Source organism: Pelobates fuscus, chromosome 2 (assembly GCF_036172605.1).
Source record: "Pelobates fuscus isolate aPelFus1 chromosome 2, aPelFus1.pri, whole genome shotgun sequence".
Classification (NCBI taxonomy): Eukaryota; Metazoa; Chordata; class Amphibia; order Anura; family Pelobatidae; genus Pelobates; species Pelobates fuscus.
Genome location: NC_086318.1, coordinates 319,126,037 through 319,145,861, shown reverse-complemented (window position 1 = coordinate 319,145,861; position 19,825 = coordinate 319,126,037). Strand labels below are relative to the sequence as shown.

The 19,825-nt window shown below is 37.8% G+C and overlaps 1 protein-coding gene across 2 annotated transcripts in view; it reads left to right on the top strand.

Moving 5' to 3' along the window:
- Window positions 1-19,825, top strand: part of SOBP (sine oculis binding protein homolog) — a 153,291-nt gene that overhangs the window by 42,673 nt on the left and 90,793 nt on the right. For both annotated transcript variants that reach the window (XM_063443539.1, XM_063443538.1), the window contains 2 exons: window positions 3,561-3,746; window positions 12,080-12,231. In XM_063443539.1, coding sequence (XP_063299609.1) covers window positions 3,561-3,746; window positions 12,080-12,231 — 338 coding nt within the window. The remainder of the gene's footprint in view (window positions 1-3,560; window positions 3,747-12,079; window positions 12,232-19,825) is intronic.

The following is a 19,825-nucleotide window of genomic DNA, read 5'->3' as shown; positions in this document are numbered from 1 at the left end:
GTTTTATTAAAGTTATAAATAAATTTGCTGTAATTACTGTTTTAACATATTACTGTATTTTTTAAATGCTGTTCACCAAAGTGTGAATTTCAGATTTAACGCCAGAGTAGCAGTACTAAAAGCATAGTTGACTTAGAGGAATTCCCAAGTTGCCTATTTTGACCTTGTATTTGAAATTCACTATGAACAAATAACAAAAACAATGTCATGCTTCAACTTTCGTTGCTTGGCCTCCTAACAAAACTGTTGAATTTGAAAATCATTGCATTAGTGTAGAATATAATTTCAATTTGCCTTTTTTCAGTTTGGCTTTTTTGACCTTAAAATTGAAATTCACGTTGAATTCACCTTAGCATTAGAACTTCCTGTTCAGGATGAGTAACTGGAAGTCCACGTTAGTTAAACATATTCAAATCAAATTCATTAAAAGGTGGTAAACTCAGTTAAACACAAGGTTATGTTAGCTTTTAAAGTGATATATAATGGTGCTAAGGAATATTTTGATGGCAGCCTTTTGGAGGACAAGTGTTCTTTTTCTCTCTTTGGAGACCTGTATGTTTTCTGTTATGTGTTAGTTTCGTTTTAACTTATTAAGTTAATTATAACAAAATAAAAACATCCAAATTTCAGAAGTACTTTAGTGTTGGCAGGGCTTTAATGACAGGGCTTAGGGTTATGAAGCAAGGCCAGTGCCATTCAGATGTTGAAATGGTATTGGCTCATTTGCTTAATTAATACAGTCTGGCATACAATTCACACGCCACCAGCATGCAGAAGCTATTTTGCATATCGTTAGTGGAAGGCCTTGGTTGTGGAGCCAAAGCAAATGTTCTTTATCCAGAAGTTCCCTTGCTGGTTCATAAAGTAAGTTAATTGCCAATCGAAGTGCAATGTAAAAGTTTTTAAACAGCTTGCCTGTCCTACATTATGCTGTCCTTTAAGCTTTCGATTTTTGTGACCACTTTATTTTTTTTAAATACATTTTTTGTTGCTAAATGGATCTCCTGTCCAATTCTTCTTATTATTATCATTGATTCCATATGGCCAGCAGTGGTTCAGGCTACGGGGATAATATGTCAGTGTGCTCACAGGTGTAAAAACATGTATTAAATTCAGGAATTATTATGCTAATGCAGGAGAACTGTTATTCACTTGTATAATTTGTCCACACATTTTTGTGTTCTCTGTTACCTGGCACATTTTGAAATTATACACTAAATACTTAATGGTAGTGATTTGAAAACCGAATAGATTTAAATTTTTTGGACAATCTTTGTTTATGGAGTTGTACAAATGATTCAAAATATTACAGAAGGTTTATAAAGTTTTGGAGTGTTAGTCCATACAGGAACCATAAATGAAAGCATTGCTACTATTACAGCTGCCATACATTTATAACAATGTTTGAAAGGTACTTCTATCGTAATAAACCAAGAATTGCAATGGGACCATTCTAATTAATAACTAATTAGTCGTAATCTTAGTCTTAGTCATAAATAAACAAATTGGTCTATTGGGCAGCAATGAATAGTGGATAATAGTCTGCGAGCGGAACAGAAGGTACCCATGCACCAGGTGAACAATAGATGAGGTTGAAAAAGTTGTTCAGAGAGAGCAAAATAAAAAAAGGGGGGGTGGGGGGTAAGGAGGGAAGGTAGGGGATAAGGGCACCCCCATCAGCTGACTCACTGATTTCTGGTACTGAGATAAAATTGCCATGCTCTCCATACTTCCTCGTATCTATCAGAGTGACCCTTCAACATGGCGGTGGCGGTGTGCTCCTTTATCTGCTGAATCTCTTCAACTCTGCCGAGCCAATTCCGAAACATTGGCAGGTATTTTCACAGCCAGAGAGCAGGAATTCAGAGAGCGTGCTGCTGTCAATAAATGTTTGGACAGTGTTTTCTTGTTTTTGGATATAGGTAATTTAGATAAAATTTAGGTTTAAGAGCATATCCACAGGGTTGAATCCACCTTTTCATCTGCTATAGTAAGCACTACATCATTCGCCTTCTCCAGTAAGGGGATAAGATCGCCAATTCCCAGAATACAGTAGCTGTACATGCTTATTGCACCAGAGCTGAATTCAGGGTACTAACAAAATGTGAGAGGCACCGGTATAATCTGGACTAAGTTGAGCAGCCTAGGAGGCAGATTCGTTTTAACAGGGTTTATACAACCAAACCACGAGAAATCTAGGACAGTCCAGCCTTTCATATCTGCCTGAAAATAATTCAACATTGGCAGGAAGTTGTCGGTAGACTTTCTTCAAATAACATGGGATCCACATACCCAGATACTCAAGTTGTTCTCTGTACCACTGGAATGGAAAGTGGGTGCAGAGGTGTTCAGACTGTCAGGTGGAGACAGATATATTCGTGGCCTCAGATTTGTCTATGCTCAATTCACCATAGAAACGGAATTCATGGAGGATATATGGAAGAAAAACCACTGGCTGTTCGATGTAACATAGTACATCATCAGCGTGTTCGACCGCAGTATGGCTGAAACTGTGAACATCTGGATTACTCCTAATCCAAAAAAAGTTCCAGGGCAAATTGAAAAATCAAGACGAAATAATTGATTATTTGGGAACATCTTCCAACTCTACCCACAACTGGCTATTTTAGCCTAAATTTTGCAGTTAAATTTTCAATTCCCTGCAGCTTAATGTTTAACCAGTAAACCTCCTTATCATTTCTTTTGCAGCTTCAGTACACTAGAGATCAATTATAAAGCATCATCACATGGTTTGCTCTTATACTGCCTACACTACCATCATAGCATCTTAAATATTGTGCAGCTGAAGCTTTTAAACGTGATTAGAAATTAGAAATTACGCAAGTAGAAATTTTAAGTAAAAGGACAAAAAAAAAAAATAAGGTAAATGTGAGTATTTACTAACTATACATTAAAAAAATAACACAAAATAACCTACAAACAAACAAAAGCAAAAACAACAAAAACGGTTTGTCCTGCAACCCTGTTGCTTGGCCGCCTATCAAACATGATACATTTGAGGATCATTACATTAGTGTAGAATATAATGAAGTTTGCATTCACCATTTTCAGTCTAAATATGGAATATTTGATAAAAAAAATCATAAAATGCTGGGTTTACACTCTGGATGTTCTTAGGTATGATGAAGAAGATTTATGTATGTGTATTCCATCTGATTAATACAGACAAATGACAATAAATCATACTATGCTTTGCTTATTGTAGACATTGAGGACATGCCCAATTAGGTAGACATCCAATTTTGCATGGGGCATGGCAAGCATGATTTAATTTCAAGGAAAAGAAAGAAAAAGCTTTATTTATTCAAAATTTAAACCAGGTGCCACTTTATTTTCCCAATCAGTATAAATGCGAGATTAGTAAATAAAAGATAATGATGTTTCTTTTATGTTATGTTTGTAATGTTGCCAAAGTGCCCCATCGGTAATATTAATATTCACTTCATTTCCTTTTTCTTTTACATGCCTAGTAGGTGATTTGTAAAGGTGTGATGGCTGTATTTTAAAAAATGCTTTACTATATTTTGTTTTTATTTCAGAAAATTCTTTGCCAAAACCAAAATTACCTGAGGACAGTGTTACGTCACCATACAATACAAATATAAATTATTCAGGACACGGTACTGGAAATGGGATTGCAGGACTACCAGCGGGGTCAAAGGATCATGGAAACATGCCAATTGTCATGCCATTAATTCCTCCTCCGTTCATGAAACCATCAGCAGGTAATTCTTCCATTTTTTTTTTTTTTTTTTTTTAAACAACCTGAAAGTGATTATAAGAAAATAGAAACATAGAAACATAGAATGTGACGGCAGATAAGAACCATTCGGCCCATCTAGTCTGCCCAGTTTTCTAAATACTAAAAATCAATTCATCTATTAACCACCACCCCACCAATACTGTATCTCACTACTGGAAAAAAGTACGGGATCTATGATCATGATATAAAAAAAGTTTATAGTATTTAAATAACACCAACGCATTTCACAATGCTGTACAATAGGTGAACAAGACAAACATGTAATTCTAACGAAACATGTATGACATACAGGAACAGGAGGTGAAACGAGCTCACAGTGGGAAGAGATTTTTATCTCAGTTCCAAATAAAATATATATTACTATTACACAAGTAATTAGGGTTGAAGGACTGAGGTAAACCTGCCAACAATATGACTTGTCACCCTGAGTTTGGAGCAGATTTTCCAGTTAGTGCAGCCTTTGATAAAGCAGCTGTGGCATTTCTTTTAAAGGGGAATTCAGTTTAGATCACAGTTTGTTCAATTCAAGCAACATTACAGCATATAGAGTAACTGGATTATCGAATATGTGCCAGTGAATTACTTAACTGCGGAAAGATAAGATGGCGGTCCTTATAAAAGAATAGTCTCTTTTCATGTGGATTCTCCCTCCAGTCACAATAAGTAAGGAGTTGTGGTAGAGTGCAGTAGCCTCTACCGTCTACACAACTCATTATATTTTATTTCAATGTATATATACATATATATAAAAATGTGGTAATTTCATCATTTTCACCAGGTAATTCCAAAAGTGTATAATATCTTGTGTTGCGAAATGCCCTAACTAATTTCCCCATAATATGCATTTGCGTTGCACAAAAAAAAACAACAACTGCACATAAGCAAGTAGGATGGCAGAGCATCATGGGGAATTATGTTCATAGTCATGCGAGATATCAAGGTTAGTCTTAGCTGATTCTGTTTGATTCATTACATCATCATTTATCTTCAGCTAATGCAGCTTTAAGGGATATATGGTGCTGTTTCTGGCCTACCATGCCACTATTCTATAGAATATCAAAAGCAAATACACAGGAGATGCTAAGAGGAATCAATAAACATATACACAAGAAAAGGGTTTTAGCACAACATGTACTGGGGTGAAACCAATATAAATGTGTTGCCTTCCTGATACCAATATCACATACGTACCTAACATCGTATTTTCTCTCTCGCTTTGAGGGAACATCTGCTGAAATGGTTTCTGTCCCTTCCTGTGAGTCTAACATCATTTTATGGGCAATTTCCTAGAGAAGCGTTTAATGGATAACACAGGTCAGGAGTGTTAGAGTATCAGGTGGATGTGTTCTTCATTGATTTTTGAAAGCTAATACTTTTAGCGCAGAGTTAAGCTCAAAGGACTGAAACCCTTACCTGTGAGAGGGGCCAGCAAAGCAGCCAGTTAATGGCAGACACATACACCAAAATTAATTAAATCTGCCCATCCCATTTCCTGTTTCTTTATTTGGGTTAACAACAAACAAATTCACAATAATATTAAAAAAATAAAATATAGGCCATAGGAGTTTAATTCTCCTGAAAGGGTTTAAATCTGTATTTTGCAGATGTAATGACTTTTCTTTATGTTTTGAAACATTCTATCAATGCAAGCAGGCTCTCTTTAAGTTGTTATACCATAATTTTGCTGTGTTACCTTGACAGTTATTTAAGACCAGTGCTGGATTTAAATGTCAGGTGCCTGTAGGCACATAATACTAAGGTGTCCTCTGCTCCCCCACTTCTACTTGAAATGTGTTGTGTTTTAATCTGTGTGTATAGTGAGTGTATGCAGCAGTGTAAATGTGTGTAGGGTTCAAGATAACGTTAGAAGTGGTTATGGTTAAGAGGTATTTAAGGTCTGAGAGGGGTTAACAAGAGAGCTAAACACCGATCATCCACAACATTAGAACCACTGACAAATGAAGTGAATAACATTGATCATATTGTTACAATGGTACCTGTCAGGGTGTGGTATATATTAGGCAGCAAGTGACCAGTCAGTTCTTGAATTTCATGTGTTGGAAGCAAGAAAAATGGGCAAGAGAAAAGACATGGGTAAAATTGTGGTGTTTTTTTTTCCGGTATGCAGTGGTGAGTGGTGCAAAGGCGGACAACCAGTGAACCGGCGTTCAGGTCATGGGTGCCCAAGGCTCATTGAGGCACGTAAGGAGCGAAGGAGGCTAGCCCATCTGATCACACAGAAGAGCCGTAGCTCAAATTACTGAAAGGTTTACTGAAAGGGTTATGCTGCCCATGCTAGAAAGGTGTCAGATCACACAGTGCATCACAGTTTTCTGGAAATAGGGCTGCGATGACGCAGACCAGTGAGAATGCCCATGATGACCTCTGTCCACTGCCAAAAGTGCCTTCAGTGGAGACATGAGCAGCAGAACTGGACCATGAAGCAATAAAAAAAGGTTTCTGGTCTGATGAAACATGCCTTGGAACCCTTGAGAAATTGTAATAAAGTGGAGAGAATGTCTCCATTTGAAATCAGTGGCTATTGCTTGTATAGCCATTGCAAATACCTTCTGATACCAGTGTTAAAAGTTTCCAGTTTACCACTAGTCACTGGTGAGTGAAAATTTAGCGCTGGCTAGTAGAAATTCCCCCCTGGTGAGTGTGCCATGAACCCACTAGACTTACATTGGTGAGAAACTTTTAGGCCTGGCCAGTGGTGCTATCCTTGTATTATTGAGCGATGCTGATGCTGTATCAGTGGTTTTCACTAAAGTCTGAATTGTACCTGAATTTAAATCCTCAAAACTGAGACTAACGAAGTTGGAAACCTTTTCAGATCAGATATATTGCAGGCTAAAGTTTGCAATTGGGATTTCAGTCTGAGACTTTAGTAAAGAAACCTTAATGTTTAAGTGCCTTAGAAAACCTTGAATATACTACGATAGGTGAACTGCATGATATTAGTCTCAGAAATCTGTAAAAATATAGCAGTAACAGTAAGAACTGAGATACACTATTAATTCATCAGTGCTCTTAATTAAATTTTAGATCTGTGCCATACAATGTAATGCAGATTTAAATCACCACTCATTTTTTTAAATCTCTTATTTAGTATGATGGTTAACAAAGTTGTTGACTGAAGACACAACACATGTGCAATGTATCCAAAGCAGTTGAAAGTCAGTCACTCACATGCAGTGTAGGGATGGCAAAGCGGCAATATATCCCACTATGATATGGAGTTTGTGAAATGTAACCTCAAAGAACCTTTTCTCAACTGATTAATACCAACTGGAGGTGTGATGGGAAGCCTGCTGTGAGTATACTAAAACAGCGAGGCTGCAGGCAAGAATTGTGTAAGGCTATTGCTAACCCAGCATTGTGTGGGTTTTTGCGTCGCCTGATGGCCAATATTAGAGGAATATTTTTGCTGGGAAACAGCATTATCTGGGGCTGACTGTCTGCCAGATTATGATGAGTATGTATGATGTGTAACTGGACACTGGTGTCAATGGAGTCCTGGGAAACAGTGTCTGGGCAAGCACAGGTTTCTTTTAAAGCTTCCTAACGTTACACAGGCTATACTGATGGAGGGTGAAAGAATATATGATGTCACACTTCACTAATCTAGCAGCCTCCATCTGTCAGACCCTTATAGCATTTACACAGTGTGAGTAGGACCACCCATTTACAGATCTGTGAGACTGGTGTGCAAAAAGGAAAATTAGTTTGCATGTGCTCCCCAAGCCACAATGTTGTCACATAATCCTACGAATATAGAAAATATACAATGGTCCAGGCACTCAAGGATGAAAGCCAACATACCAGCTTTATTTAGAGCATATGCACAGCAACGTTTTGGCCCAGCAGGGCTTCTGTCTTTTCTTATAATATTACTAATATCATGATTGAATATCATAATGAAGAAATGTAATTGTTTCAGCTGGCAGGAAGTTGTAAGTCCCGGGTAGCAGTAACGTCACATAGCGTGTGTTTACACATACACAAGCCAGCTTTACATCATTTCGCAGTGACGTGATTTTGAGGTTTTGCTACTATCCGTAAGACAAAAGTTAATGACATTTTGGTTCAAATGTAAGTAAGTGGTTAAAAATAAGACCATATTTTCTCTCAAGGACAAACTTGTCTCTTAAATAAAGCACACTGCATAGTTAATCTGGTGTAGCCTTAGAAAGTGATAAGATATTCATTGAATGCTATCAGTTTGTGCGTTTCCTCTATTCTCAGGCTCTTTGCCAGAATTTAAAAATGGTTTTCTTTTACACTGTGAGATCAGCAGACTCCTTATAGTGACTAGGATCTCTCTCACTGTGCCATTCTGTCTTTGTTCTTCGTTCTCATGACCTTCTATGTGTCACTGGTGCCTCCCCTTTCTCTTGCTTAGTTTTTTCTTCCAAAATCTATTCGCTCTGCCACTCGTTCACGAAGTCAGATCATTTTCTTCCTTAAAGAATTCATTTACCGGTATATGTGACAAAACTCACATTTCAATCACAGACAAACACATTTCATTTAAACAAGCACAGGTCAAAACTAGGTAGCAGGGATTGGTGAGTTTGTCATATGGTATATGAATTATTTAAGGAGGGTTTCCTTTTTATGGTGTAAGGTGAGCACTGAGCTAGTAAAATAAATTGCAAAATTCAACTATTTTTTTCAAACTGTGTTATTTTTTTTTTTTAAATCTTTATTTTTTGAAAATTACATGTGTGATGTGCCACAACAGCACGCATATATTATCCAACGATATTCACATTTTGGCAGAAGAAAGCAGGCTTGAGTAAAGCATCCACATCCATCCTAGCCCAGTGCAAAGGTTTTTTCTACCAATTGATCTTCATTAGACCGGTAAAGCTTGTATGTACTGTTTCTAACTTTTATTTTTACATTTTGTTCTAATAAACTGGTTTTTATTACACTTCCAGTTTTACACTGTTTTTTTAGTGGTTTCAGCCAGTATTGCCTCATAGCAATCAGTTCCATATACTGGTTTGCTATAGAAATAATGCTTTTTATCTTCATTCTTTGAAAGTATATTATTTGGTGCCAGTATCATTTACCCTGTTCCTTATAAGGGAACCATACATATTATTTTACTGCATATGCACTTTATTGTATTCATCTCTTAAAGACACAGTATCTAATTATACCTTCACTATTTTTATGTTTTAATTTATCTGAGCCATTTTCAAGCGCTAACTCCTGGATTCTATGCACCATACCTCTAAGTGTAATATTTGCTGTTTTATATATAGGTTTTTGTGAAACCCTATAATTTCCAGTGTGAGCAGCTCTGTGCTAGTCAGACTCCCTCTCTTCTGAATATTCCATTTAGGAATATCAGTATTTTTTCACATATAATGGAACAAGATTAAAAAATACTCTCAATTTCCAGTACAAACAGCTTTCAATGAATAGAAATACCTTAAAGCAAGTAAAGTATTACAATGTATAAAGGGAATAGGGGCAGGGCCAGATTAAGAGCCCAGTGGGCCTGGTGCTGACACTTATGATGGGGCCTAATTACAGAATCCTATCGATCAAAAACACTAAAACAGTCATAGCTCCCAAGCGTCATGTATCTGATGGAGATGGTGTTGGAGGGAAACTCAAAGGATGTATCTATAAGAATACACATACTCTATGCTAATCTCTCTCTAATTTATTCTTTCATCTTTCAAGTAAATCCATACACCCTAACAGCAGTGTCCAGTGAAGCAGGAAGTCAATGGGCGGGCCACTGTCGCGAATCACGTGATCAGAACTGCCAAAAGGGGTGAACATGCCCAAAAAGGGGGCATGTCTGTCCAAAGATTTGGACGCCCAGTCCCCAAGTCTTCCAGTGTCTCAGTGTCCTCATTTCTCCCCGTGTCCCCATGTCTGTGTTTCCCTTGTCACTAGGATACTAGGGGACACTGAGAGACATGTGGACACAGTGAGACATGTGCACACAGTGAGACATGGCGACACTGAGACACCAGGTGACACTGAGAGACATGGGGGCACTTGTGGATACAGACATGGGGACACTGGGAGACATGGAGACATGGGGACACTGAGACACTAGGGACACTGGCTGGAAGGCATGGGGACACTGATACACTTGGACACTGGCTGGGAGACATGGGGACACTGAAAAATGTGGGGGTACTGGGAGACATGGGGACAATGAGACACTTGAACACTGGCTGGGAGACATGGGGACACTGAAAGATTTGGAGGTACTGAGAGACATGGGGACACTGAGACACTTGGACACTGGCTGGGAGACATATGGACACTGGGAGAAAGATATTTGGGGACACTCTTAGACATGGGGACACAGACACTAGGGACACTGAGAGACATGGGGACACATACACTGGGAGACTAGGGGACACTGGGAGCCGTGGGGACACTGAGACACTAGGGACATTGGCTGGGAGACATGGGGACACTGGGACACATGGGGACACTGGGACACATGGGGACAATGAGACTCTAGGGACAGTGAGAGACATGGGGACACAGACACTGGGAGACTAGGGGACACTGGGAGCCGTGGGGACACTGAGACACTAGGGACATTGGCTGGGAGACATGGGGACACTGGGAGACATGGAGACACTGTGTCCCTAGTGTCTTCCAATGTCCCTATGTCTCACAGTGTCCCCTAGTGTCTCAGTGTCCCCAAGTGTCTCAGTGTCCCCTAGTGTCTCAGTGTCCCCTAGTGTCTCAGTGTCCCCATGTTTCCCTGCTGCCTTTCCCCCCATCCTTCATTTCCCTGAGCTGTTGTCTGTCTGCAGACTGGGAGCTGCTGTCTGAACTCGCTGTGCTGTGTAGCTGCTCCCCCGCGGATCAGTGAGTAGAGAGAGGCAGGGAGGGATATACTGTAACTTCCTATCCCTGCCTCTCTCCACACACAGTGACCCCTACTTGCTGATGCTGGTATTGCAGAGTAATCTCCATTTATACTGAGAAAAATATCTGCATTTGTATTGCCGGTATTACTGCAATACCGGCATGGCCAGGCAGCCCCAAATACCGGCTGTGCTGGTAAAATAAAGTCAGGTGGCAAACCCAAGAGAAGTGTGTTAAAAAAAAAATCTTTTTTAAAATGGGCCTATTCCATGGGCCTGGAGCGGCAGCTCCATCAGCCCCTATGTTAATCCGTCCCTGAATAGGGGTGACTGCTCCCCGGCCTGTCTGTCTACTTCCTATTCCCTTCACTTCTGCCACCAGGAACCTGCCAAGGACTTCCACAATGATTCTTCAGGGTAAGGTCTTTCCCTCTACCCACTGGAGTGGAAGGTATTGTCCACTCTACCCAAAAACCTATTTGTAGGCAGGAATTCTCTCCTCTTTATAAACGATGGCTTTTGGTTCACAGGCCCAACTAATATGGCATTACAGGTCTGCAGGTTCTGTCAAACTACCACCAGCAAACTGGCATATGACATTCCTAACCAGAAGGGAGCTTGAAGACTTCTGTACTGGTTATTATAGGGTCCTGCAGACTTCCATTCTTACCTTAGGTGTCCCGTGTTCACTAGTTCATTGGGTCCCATCGCTGATTTATGAAATGAATTAGAGTTTGTATAATAATGTATAATGTGTATAATAATGTATAATGTGTAGTGTGTATAATAATGTATAATCTCATACCTGCAGTTCAGGTTTAACCCCTTAAGGACACATCACATGTGTGACATGTCATGATTCCCTTTTATTCCAGAAGTTTGGTCCTTAAGGGGTTAATTACCATATGTATCACATGTATGATATATATATATATATATACAGAGCTTAATATATGCATTATTATGCTACTACCCAGACCTCAATGTACTTGCCGCTGCAAGCGATAGAGTACCCTTCAGGGGTGAATTTCTACTAGCCAGGACTAAATGTACACTCACCAATGGTTAGTGGTAAGTAGAAATTGTGAGCCTTGCCTGTAACATGGAAATTAAAAATAAAAGGAAAAAAAACTACTACATGTTTTTAATATTTTATATAAATGATGAGCTACACAAAAGCAGATCTATAATGTCCAGAAAAGGAACATATTTGACATACCCTGTGAAACACATGCATTGTTTTAGTAATTATTATAATTATACAGTCACTATTAGCTTTGATTGTGTTAGAACGTTAAAGCATTTTTGAATAATTTATATTTCTACTATTGTGATGCCAGTGTGAATTCGAAACTAATAGTTAGTTAAGGATTGGTTTCAGAGTACAAGCTGTTTTGCTGCCATAGTAAACAGTTTTTCTTTCATTCTATTGCAGAGGACGATGTGTCAAATGTACAAATCATGTGTGCTTGGTGCCAGAAAGTTGGAATCAAACGCTATTCGTTGAGCATGGGAAGCGAAGTGAAAAGCTTCTGCAGTGAAAAGTGTTTTGCCGCCTGTCGGAGAGCATACTTCAAGAGAAACAAGGTACGATGCAGGGATCGAATGAAAAGTGACAACTACTAACCCATCCCTTCTGAACCTTACCACCAAACTCATCACTCAGAACATATCGAATTTACTAGAATCTAATGCACCATCTTATATAATGCGCACCTCAATTTTTGAAAACTGGAAGCTGAAAAATGTTTTTGCTGGTGAATGTAATGCGCATTTATACAAGAAGATACTACTATACAACATTGTGCTGCAATGAAAATGTTTATTGCCATACACGATAGTAACACTGATGGTATTTCAATTCCAGTGTTACATGTTAAGTGTATTCTTTCTTAAGCCCTCTTTCAGGAACGAAAGTTGCCTGTGTGATTTCGCTGGAATCAAATATGCCCGTGGGATTTCACCTAATTGAATTCACCAAATTTGAATTCACCAATTTGAATTCGCCTGTTTGAAATCGTCTGTTGGAATTCGACAGAATTAAATTTGCTGGAAAATTTAGAATTTTTCCCCCGAATGTAATGCGCCATTTAATCTAATGCGCATTCAAATTTTGAAAACTTTCTTTTCCGAAAAAGGTGCGCGTTAGATTCCAGTACCTAATGTTTTCATGCAAAATGACGTCAGATATAGTACACGTTAGGACCTTATTCTTATTCCAATGCATGTGAGAGTTTTGGTGTGTGTGTGTGTGTGGGGGGGGGGGGATCTGTTGGTTACATAGTTACATAGTTACATAGCTGAAAAGAGACTTTCGTCCATCAAGTTCAGCCTTCCTCACATTTGTTTTTTTGCTGTTGATCCAAAAGAAGGCAAAAAAAAACCCAGTTTGAAGCACAATTTTGCAACAAGCTAGGAAAAAAAATCCTTCTTGACCCCAGAATGGCAGTCAGATTTATCCTTGGATCAAGCAGTTATTACCCTACATTGAAAAATTATATCTTTGAATATTCTGTTTTTGCAAATATGCATCTAGTATCTGTTTGAACATCTGTATGGACTCTGATAAAACCACTTCTTCAGGCAGAGAATTCCACGTCCTGATTGTTCTTACAGTAAAAAAAACCTTTCCTTTGCCTTAGACGAAATCTTCTTTCTTCCAGTCTAAACACATGGCCTTGTGTCCTATGTAAAGTCTGGTTTGTGAAAAGATTTCCACACAATGGTTTGTATTGGCCCCGAATATATTTGTATAATGTTATCATATCCCCTCTCAGGCGACGTTTTTCTAAACTAAATAGGTTTAAATTTGTTAACCTTTCTTCATAGCTGATATGTTCCATTCCTTTTATTAATTTTGTACCCCGCTTCTGCACTTTTTCTAGTGCCATAATTTCCTTCTTTAGAACAGGTGCCCAAAATTGCACAGCCTATTCAATATGTGGTCTTACCAGTGATTTATAAAGAGGCAAAATTATATTCTCGTCCCGAGAATGAATGCCCTTTTTCATGCATGACAATACCTTACTGGCCTTGGCCACTGCTGATTGACATTGCACATTGTTGCATAGTTTGTTGTCAATAACTATTCCCCAGTCCTCTTCGTGAGTTGTTATCCCTAATTCGCTTCCATTAAGGGTATACGTTGCTTGTGTATTCTTTACGCCGAAGTGCATAACTTTGCATTTTTCAACATTAAATTTCATCTGCCATTTGAGTGCCCAGTCCTCCAGTCTATCTAAATCCATCTGCAGCAAAGTAATATCTTGCTCACATTGTATTATTTTACAAAGTTTTGTGTCATCTGCAAACACTGAAACATGACTTTCAATGCTGTCTTCAAGATCATTTATAAACATGTTAAACAGAAGGGGTCCCAGAACAGACCCCTGAGGGACACCACTTGCCACCTCTGTTCAGCTTGAAAATTTACCATTAACGACAACTCTTTGTAGTCTGTTTTTAAGCCAATGTTCTACCCAAGAACAAGCATTTTCATCTAGACCGATTTCCTTGAGTTTGAACACTAATCTTTTGTGTGCAACTGTATCAAATGCCTTGGCAAAATCCAAATAGATCACATCCACTGCAACACCCTGATCTATACTTCTACTTACTTCCTCGTAGAACGCAAACAAGTTAGTTTGACATGACCTGTGCTTCATAAAACCGTGCTGATTTTTGCTGATAACCATATTCTTCTCAAGGAATTCTTGAATATTATCCCTTAATAATCTTTCAAATATTTTACCAGCCACAGAAGTTAAGCTCACAGGTCTATAATTTCCAGGCAAGGATTTTTAACCCTTTTTGAATATAGGAAGCACATCTGCCTTCCTCCAATCCTCCGGAACGCTTCCTGAAAGAAAAGAATCTTGAAAGATTAAAAACAGAGGTTCACTTATTTCTACACTTAGTTCCTTAACCCCTTAAGGACACATGACATGTGTGACATGTCATGATTCCCTTTTATTCCAGAGGTTTGGTCCTTAAGGGGTTAAAGGACCACTATAGGCACCCAGACCACTTCAGCTTAATGAAGTGGTCTGGGTGCCAGGTCCAGCTAGGGTTAACCCATTTTTTTTTATAAACATAGCAGTTTCAGAGAAACTGCTATGTTTATAAATGGGTTAATCCAGCCCTCAAAGCCTCTAGTGGCTGTCTCATTGATAATGCTTTCCTATGAGACCGGCTGAATGCGCGCGCAGCTCTTGCCGCGCGTGCACATTCAGCCGAATGGGAGGAGAGGAGGAGGATCAGAGGAGAAGAGCTCCCCGCCCGGCGCTGGAGAAAGGTAAGTTTTAACCCCTTTCCTCTCCCAAGAGCCCGGCGGGAGGGGGACCCTGAGGGTGGGGGCACCCTCAGGGCACTATAGTGGTCCTTTAAGTACACATCGATAGATACCATCAGGCCCTGGAGCTTTGTTTATATTAACTTTCTTTAGTTGCTGCAGCACCTTGTCTTGAGTTAACCAATTACAATTATTCTGCAAGTTTTTAGAAGCTATCATTTGCACATCTATTGCCATGGGTTCTTCCTTAATATATACGGAGGAGAAATGGTTGAGGAACACTCATATAATTTATCCTGTTCTTCATGCTTTATAAATATCCTTCACATTAAAACATCCATATTATGCACATGGTTGTACTTAGGTTTATAGAAATAATAAGCATTAGAAAGTGCATATACAAACCCGAAGCTCAATTATTTATTGTGATATCTTTACTAGACCCACTCTTAGAGCACACAAGCAAAAAACACCACTTTACACAATTCATGGTACTTAGTCAGAGGAGTGATGTCTAATTATCCCACATATTAATAGATTAAAACCAGTAGAATGAGTAAAACATGTATCATTGCAAACTTTAATAAACTACTCCAAACAATATATACTTTTCACAGTATGGTCTCACTATTCATCTTGCTAAATAGCAAGATCTAAATAATATCCTACAGATATTTTTATTTTAAATACTTTTCTAGAATTTTGTAAATGTGAGCAATAGTGAAAAGAAAATATCTCTTTTAAATAAACCTATGCAACAAATGCTTGAAAGCGTTACCACTTTATCATCCTTAATTAAGTTAAATTATTTTTTAAAATAATCACCATTCTGAAGTATTTTCTATGTGCCAATAAAGGGATGAATGTCTATTAGAACTGGCAATCATTTTCTCTAAATTAGAAAATGAGACAAGCATTGCCTTCTCTTTCATCACGGGAACATTTTATCGTTTCTTTCTTACCGTGGTGCAGCAAATGTATTTATTATAAAATGATTATTTCCATTTAAATTGAAAATATAATGCTATTATGCCAAGGAAAAAAACTAAATACCAAACATCACCACCCAACAAAAATATATTAAAAAAATTATATATTATAGCGAACACTCCAGTCATACTTAAGACATCATTAAATTAAAGGGACACTATGGGCACCCATTTAATCGCATGAAAGTGCTCTGGGTGAAGTGCCCCAGTCACCCTAAACCTTCAGAGAAACTGCAATGTTTACATTGCAGGGTTAGGACAACCTGACAGCCACTAGAGACAATTCTTACAGAGTTTAACTTAGTGGAATGACGCTTTGCATGAAGATGCAATGCTTTCCTATGGGGAAGGTCTAATGCTCGTGGGGCACTTGCTGCCCATGTCAGCTTTGCTGATCTCTCATTGGCTGAACTTGCTTACGTTCTAATCAGGAGTAAAGTTTGTGAAAGGGGGTGTGGCTAAGAGGGTGTGGTTTTGCGGAAAAACATTTTACATTCTTTTAAAAAAAATGTATTTTTCAGGAAAACTAAAGAGATTTAACAATGGAGAAAAAGCACAGCACAAGCATGAGGCCAAAACCTTTTAAAATCAATTCAAATGTAATGATGTTAGTGGCCATATTTTTAAATCTATCAATGGAACTTGGGTGTGTGAGAGTAGATCTGATTTGTTAGTAGTTCATTTTGTTTTGTTTTTTGTTTTTAAAAAGTCAATATATCCTGCAGGAATACAATGTAATTGCAGACAAGAGATAAAATCAATCGATAACTTTATTTTAATTGATGGATATATACACATTTAAAATTGCTGAAGCATTAAAATGTTTCCCACTTTCTTCCTTATAAAATAATAAAGAACTGTGTGTAACATAAAAATGTACGTATGAAGATGTATTTATGTGATGAAGAGATGAGGTCATGTACACTGTTTATTGGTCTTGCCTTGTCCTATATCAGGACCAATTGGGAATTAATTTGGATAGGAACACATTTTGACAAGTTTAAAGTTTGGTTTAAATTCAAAACAATAAATACAAAATTTAATTGGAACTGAAGCATCTAACTTGTCTGAAGATACTGGCCAAAGTTACCGAAAATCGGAAATCAGCTCATTAATAACTTACATTATTCATGAAAGGGTGCAATGTCAGGAAATTAAAAAAGAGGAAAAATAGCAAATCAGATTTTTTTTTTCAGAAATAACTTATTAATATGAAATCAAACACTGAGGTATTTATTTACTAAACTTCAGATTACAGAGAATTACAAACCCTGTTACAAAATTTTAAGAAAAATCGCCTAGTTTTTGTAATTTGATTTTCAGTTTGGGGTTTATTGAGTGCACATTAAACTTCTGTGATTTGACAGTATAACTGAAAAAGGTTCTAAAATGTGTTTCAATGTCAACGCCTACCACAGTGAATGAGGTGGTGTAGTCAGTTAGGAAGGATCATGGGGCATATTTGAGGAAGTGCTTTTGGAAGAACAAGTCCTGGTCACTTGGGTTAGGAATTGGCGCCACCCAGAAACCGACAAGCCAAATGCTGCTATGTAATATTGTGTGATATCTGTTGTGTAATATTAAATTCACTAGGACAGATACTCAGCATCTAGTATCACCCCTGTTTTAACTAACGCTCCCTTGAAGCAGTTCTTGCACAACAAATAAATAATTCAGAAAGGCAACTTTAGAGTTTAGTCACTGAAAAGTTAATTCTTGGGAACTGACAGTAGGACAATGTTTACTGTCAGTTTGTTTAAAACTGGAAATAATCGATTGTTAAGATTTTTATTACTACTGGCTACCACTGTACAATAAAACCCATAATTTATTAACAAGGTATTAGTAGAGCAGTTTTACTGACTGAAAATCAAAAATCATAATCAATAGCTTATAGTTTATTAAATATAATTAATACCGGTCTTCCATAATAGTTTCGATTAATAGTCCATCTTATCAAATCACTCATTCTGCACATTATCTATGCAGAATTTCTAGATAACATATAGAATAAATTGCAGTCTTGACTGAAGGTTTCTTTTTGGTGGATACATTACATAAAACGTGCACAGAACCATAAGCCACACGCATGCGATTATTCACAACTCCAAATGGCCCTATACCAAATAGGACAAAACCATTCAGTTCCATCCTGGGCCTTTTTTTCTGCCCTCAAATATAACCAATGCAAATATAATTAAAAAAAAAAAAAAAAAAAAGCTGAACTGTTAAAACAAGTGAATAAATAATAAGTAAATAATGTGGTGAAAATAAATAAATACATGCAATGCCAAAAATAAGTTCATCTTTGTCCATAGAGGACTCTGCGCTGACTGACGATATAAGGCGGGAAAAGCTTTTATAAATGCATTACTAGGCAATTCTTGTAAGAGGCTTGCCTGTCAGAGCACTCTGATTGGTTGGCATGGAAGCTACAGACAAGGTTGCTGATCAAAATGAAAGCATAACTCCCAACTACTAGTGACTAGCATTTATATAGATGCAGAAAAAAATATATGCAAACAGAAAGAGATTGCAGGTTGACTGTGTGCCTGTCTGGGACTGCATTTGGGCATTAGGTACCACATTAAGTACCAGAGAAAACAGGTGTTCCCCTGGTATCTGGGCATATTTTCCATCAGAGAATCAAAAACTTCTTTACTTATTTATGAACTGCATATACCTTATTTCTTAGCCCACAGGCAACCTAGAAAAAAAGCATGTACTAGTCCCAGCAATAGATTATATTATGAACTGATGCATGGTGTATAGAACAGATTGAGTGGCAATTGACACACAACTCTCCACTGATGGTGTGCTCTTTTTTTGTTATTTGTTTATCTATTTATTTATTTTATATTTGTACAGTATTCCTTTATTAGTACTTGGGAGTTTCTTGAAGGCCATATTTCAAATCTTATGCTTTGTTCGTTTCGAATTGAAAATCTTATTAACTTTTTAGTGACTACTGGCAGGGTTTATTTACATAAATTGGACTTGTAGTGAATTGAAAATTGAATGACAAGGGATGAAGGATAAAATAGTCAAGCTTTAATATCTTCATACCACCACTATATCCTCAATGCTAACTGTCTCTGGGGTGTCAGCCTCCTTTCCTCCCTGTTGTACAAGACCACTGTCAAATGCATTGCTACCCCACAATTGCTGATAGCTCAAAATACCCTCCCCATGTGAAACATCCCATTTTAACAAGCCCTATTGCTTAATTTTCCTTAGCTTCCGCATAGTATCCTTGTGTATACACCTCCTACAGCTCATATGTTTGGAAATTTTGTACAGATTTTGGTATATTAAGATGCTGCAAATTGTGTGTGGCATTATCTGGAGAATGCCTCTAAATCATACATTTATGCTTAAATTTTGAGTTATATCTGAGTTGACATTGAAGTGAAAACTATCAACCATATTTGTTTGTGTGACCCGGCTCCTAAATCACTGTATACAGAAGCACCATGCCCTCAGAGTTAATAGATATGACACATAGGACGGAGCACCCTTTTACCATGATCACATCAACCCCGTTTTATATTCTCACATTTCTAGAGCATCACACAGCATAGTAGCCCAGGAAAATTTCCTTTTTTTTCTTAGCATTAGGTATGGAACAATTTAACTTCTTTTGCACACATTGTTGCACTCTGTTGGATGGCACATCCCTTTATCTATCAGTACAATGTGTGTTTATTTTGTTAAAATCAATATCTATTGATGTAATTCTCACAGAATTCCATCACAGAATTTTAAAAGGCATTTATTTAATACTTCTGTGGGAAACAGCAAATAAATCATTTCAAATAAGCTTTATTTTTCTGGTCTTTGAAATGATAAATGGAGTTGATCACTTTTTTTTGACGTGGCTAAGCTGGCCCACCTGGACAAG